The sequence below is a fragment of the Lipotes vexillifer genome, unplaced genomic scaffold, assembly GCF_000442215.2.
Source record: "Lipotes vexillifer unplaced genomic scaffold, Lipotes_vexillifer_v1.1 scaffold777, whole genome shotgun sequence".
Classification (NCBI taxonomy): domain Eukaryota; kingdom Metazoa; phylum Chordata; class Mammalia; order Artiodactyla; family Lipotidae; genus Lipotes; species Lipotes vexillifer.
In genome coordinates, this window is record NW_006784423.1 from 1285332 (window position 1) to 1288650 (window position 3319).

The 3319-nt window shown below is 51.5% G+C and overlaps 1 protein-coding gene across 1 annotated transcript in view; it reads left to right on the plus strand.

The window, feature by feature from the left end:
- The window catches only part of ST6GAL2 (ST6 beta-galactoside alpha-2,6-sialyltransferase 2), a 23479-nt gene extending 21303 nt beyond the window's left edge, over window positions 1-2176 (plus strand). The window contains exon 5 of the mRNA XM_007456819.1: window positions 1923-2176. Within this exon, the coding sequence (XP_007456881.1) occupies window positions 1923-2176 (254 nt within the window). The remainder of the gene's footprint in view (window positions 1-1922) is intronic.
- Window positions 2177-3319: the final 1143 nt, after the last annotated feature.

Genomic DNA, 3319 nt, shown 5'->3' on the forward strand with positions numbered 1-3319 from the left:
GGGGGGGGGGAAGGAGGGGGCAGGCTAGTTCGGGAGTTTGGGATTGACGGGTACACACTACTATATTTAAGAGATAACCAATAAGGACCTACTGTATAGCACAGGGAACTCTGCTCAATGCCCTATAATAACCTAAGTGGGAAAAGATTTTGATAAAGAATTTTAAAAAACAAAAGAGGCAGAGATCGTATTGCCCGTGCAAGGCTGGGCTGGTGCCCACCCCCTCGGTGACTTGAGGAAGCAGGTGCTGGTCCTCTGTTCTCTCTTGGCTTCACCTGGATCACGGTCACGGTGGGCGGGGCCCACGGACGCGGGAGCGGGGGAGGGAGCCCGCAGAGCTGGGAGGAAGAGGGGGACTGACCAGGGACTTGAAGTTTCGACGCACTGTTGGGAACAGCGTCACTTCCTAGACCTTGACCTGAAGAATCTCTGTCTCTCGTTAGGAGCGTGGTTTACTCTCAGCCACAGCAGCTTCGTGGCCCGCAAGGCACATCCTGACGTCTTCTCAGCAGGACCCCAGGGGCCTCTCTGTCATCCTTTCTGCTTCCCCCCCGTCTTCTTGCCCCCACCTCGCCCCGCCCAAGCTGGTACCTGCGGGTTCAGGCCTCACCTCCCTGGGGACCTTTCTGGATCCCCAGGCAAAACCAGGCCCTTCCCACTGCTCCCCTGGGCCCCTCGTGCCGTACTTTCTCCAGTTGTGGGGATTTTCATGATGCACGCAGTTGATTAATTAGAAATAGAATCGCACTCTGCAGAGAAACCTTGTCTGTAACAGGAGCTAACTGTGTGACTTCGTGCGTTTTTCATAACAAGGGATATCCTTTCATAAAAGGGCTAAGCATATTTTTTTTCTTTTGTTTTCCTCTTGGGGTGTTTTTTCTTTTGGCTGCACCATGCGGCATGTGGGATCTTAGTTCCCCACCCAGGGATCGGACCCACAGCCCTTTCATTGGAGGCGTGGAGTCTTAACCACTGGATCTCCAGGGAAGTCCATATGTTTTTTAAGTTTAAAGAATGTTAACAAAGATGATGGTGGAGCTAGGAAAAGAAAGCTCTTTAGTATAGATCCAGAACGAGATCTGCTCAATGATCATATGGTGTTATAGCTATCTTGAACGTTAAAAAAAAAAAAAAGAAAGAAATGAAAGCAACTTTAATATTGATCGTTCCAGTGAGAAAAATAATTTTAATATTAATTTTGAACTCTGTGTCTCCATCTCTTTCCATTTAAGCAACTATTTTAGCATCTGTTTTTTTATAACATGCGCTTCTTTGTTATATCACAGTCCTGCCGCAAATCAGTTGGACCTGCATGTCGAAGGTGGTACATGATATTCTGACTTGGGGATGCAGATCTGGCGCTGACTGTCCTTTCCTTAAGTTTGATCACTTTGTCTTTTCTTCTCTCATTCCTGGGCCCCCAGCGGTCATGTGGACGAGTGAATGTTTCATAGCATCACATCTTAACACGCCCCCAGCCCCCAAACCGCACGCACGCCCCTCACTGGAAGTTACAGCCACAAAGTGAAGCTGACAAGGAAGGGGGCTCAGAGCAGGAATCTCCTGCCCCAGCCGTAACCCCTCCACCCCCAACCCTTCAAAGACGTCCCCCACCTCGTTACCTTTAAAAAAGCAAGAAAGCAGGTCATACAGTCATTCAACAAGCACGGGCCCCCAACTCTCCACCAGATACTGTGCTCGCCACTAGTGACAGAAAGATGGATGAGGCCCAGCCCTAACCCTCAGATCCTCTGCCGTCTGGTGGGAAAGACAGACTGTAAACAGACAATTCCAATGTCACGGGCAGAAGGACAGAGAGATGCGTAGACAGACAGGGAAGACACGAGCGCGGAATCCGGATCCAGCGTGAGGGCTGATGTAGCCCCTCCCCGCGTTGCTCACGGCTCCGGTCTCTCCTGCAGGCATCCTGCTAATGATGAGCCTGTGCGGCGAGGTGCACGTGTACGAGTACATCCCGTCCGTGAGGCAGACGGACCTGTGCCACTACCACGAGCCCTACTACGACGCGGCCTGCACGCTGGGCGCCTACCACCCGCTGCTCTACGAGAAGCTGCTGGTGCAGCGGCTCAACACGGGCGCCCAGGGCGACCTGCACCGCAAGGGCAAGGTCGTGCTGCCCGGGCTGCGGGCCGTGCGCTGCCCGCCGGGAGCTTGAGGGGCTGGCCGGGCTCCGAGTCCTGAAGATGCTGGAAGGTGCCCTGGAGGTGGCGCGGCCTTCGGTCGCCAGATGTGACTTCGTGGTGGCCACGGGGGCCCTTCCCTTTCTAAGCCATTGAGCATTTACGACTGCTTTGAATATAGAGATGGAACTCAAAGAAATAAACTCAAGAAAGTTGCAAAAAACTTTTGTAAAGAATAGCTAGGGAAAAAGCAAATGTATAACAAATGGGTAAATAGCTCCAAAATGTTAGTCTTCTCTTTACTAGGGCTGGTTTCAGCAGCAGGTGTCAGGGATACACCTGATAGATGACACAGTTTGTACTTGGAAGCACCCATGCTGAGGGACAGTACATGTCCCATCAACTGTGCCACTTGTACGTGCACTTGTCATGAAAGAGCCTAGAGTTGATGACGAATGTCTGGATTAGCGCCCAGGCATGTTTACACTAACAGCAGAATCCGCGGTATATCCTTTGAGGGGTCTCTAGCCCTCGGCATCCCCATCTCTGCTCCCAGCTGCCACCGAAGGCTTTGCTCTTTGTGTATCAGGCACATTTTAAAAACCATAAAGCCTTCCTCCTGAGCAGTCCAAGAAAAAGCCAACCCGGAAGAGCAGCACAGGGGAAGCGCTTTGTTTTCCTGCAATATTTCCTTACTTGACTAGGAACGCCCCCAGGCGGACAGGAACATCCCTGGCAGGTAAATGCAAAATCAGGGGCTGCAGGGTAGCCCAGGGCAGGACGGCCCCGGCCGCCTCACCCGCCAGCCCTCCCCATAGCCTTCGTGTAACCACAGGCGCTGATGGTTAGGACACCCCCAGGGGATGTGGGTGGTGGCTTCCAGCCTCTAGCTTCACTCTGTGTTTCTGGGGATGCACACCTGTCTCTCTCATGCTTTTTTCTTGCAGGTTAATATCAGCTATTGGGATCCTGACGGTGATACACTGATTTTTCACTAACTCTTCCTACAGACAGATGTTCAGGAATCCCACCCTTGCTTATTACACCTATACCTGTTTTATGTCAGCAACATAACAAAGCCATGTAATTAAATACAGTTGTGTGAAAGCATCGCTCTTTAACAAATAGGAAAATAAGTATTAATACAGGCTTCAGAGGGAGAGGCAGGGAGAGGGAAG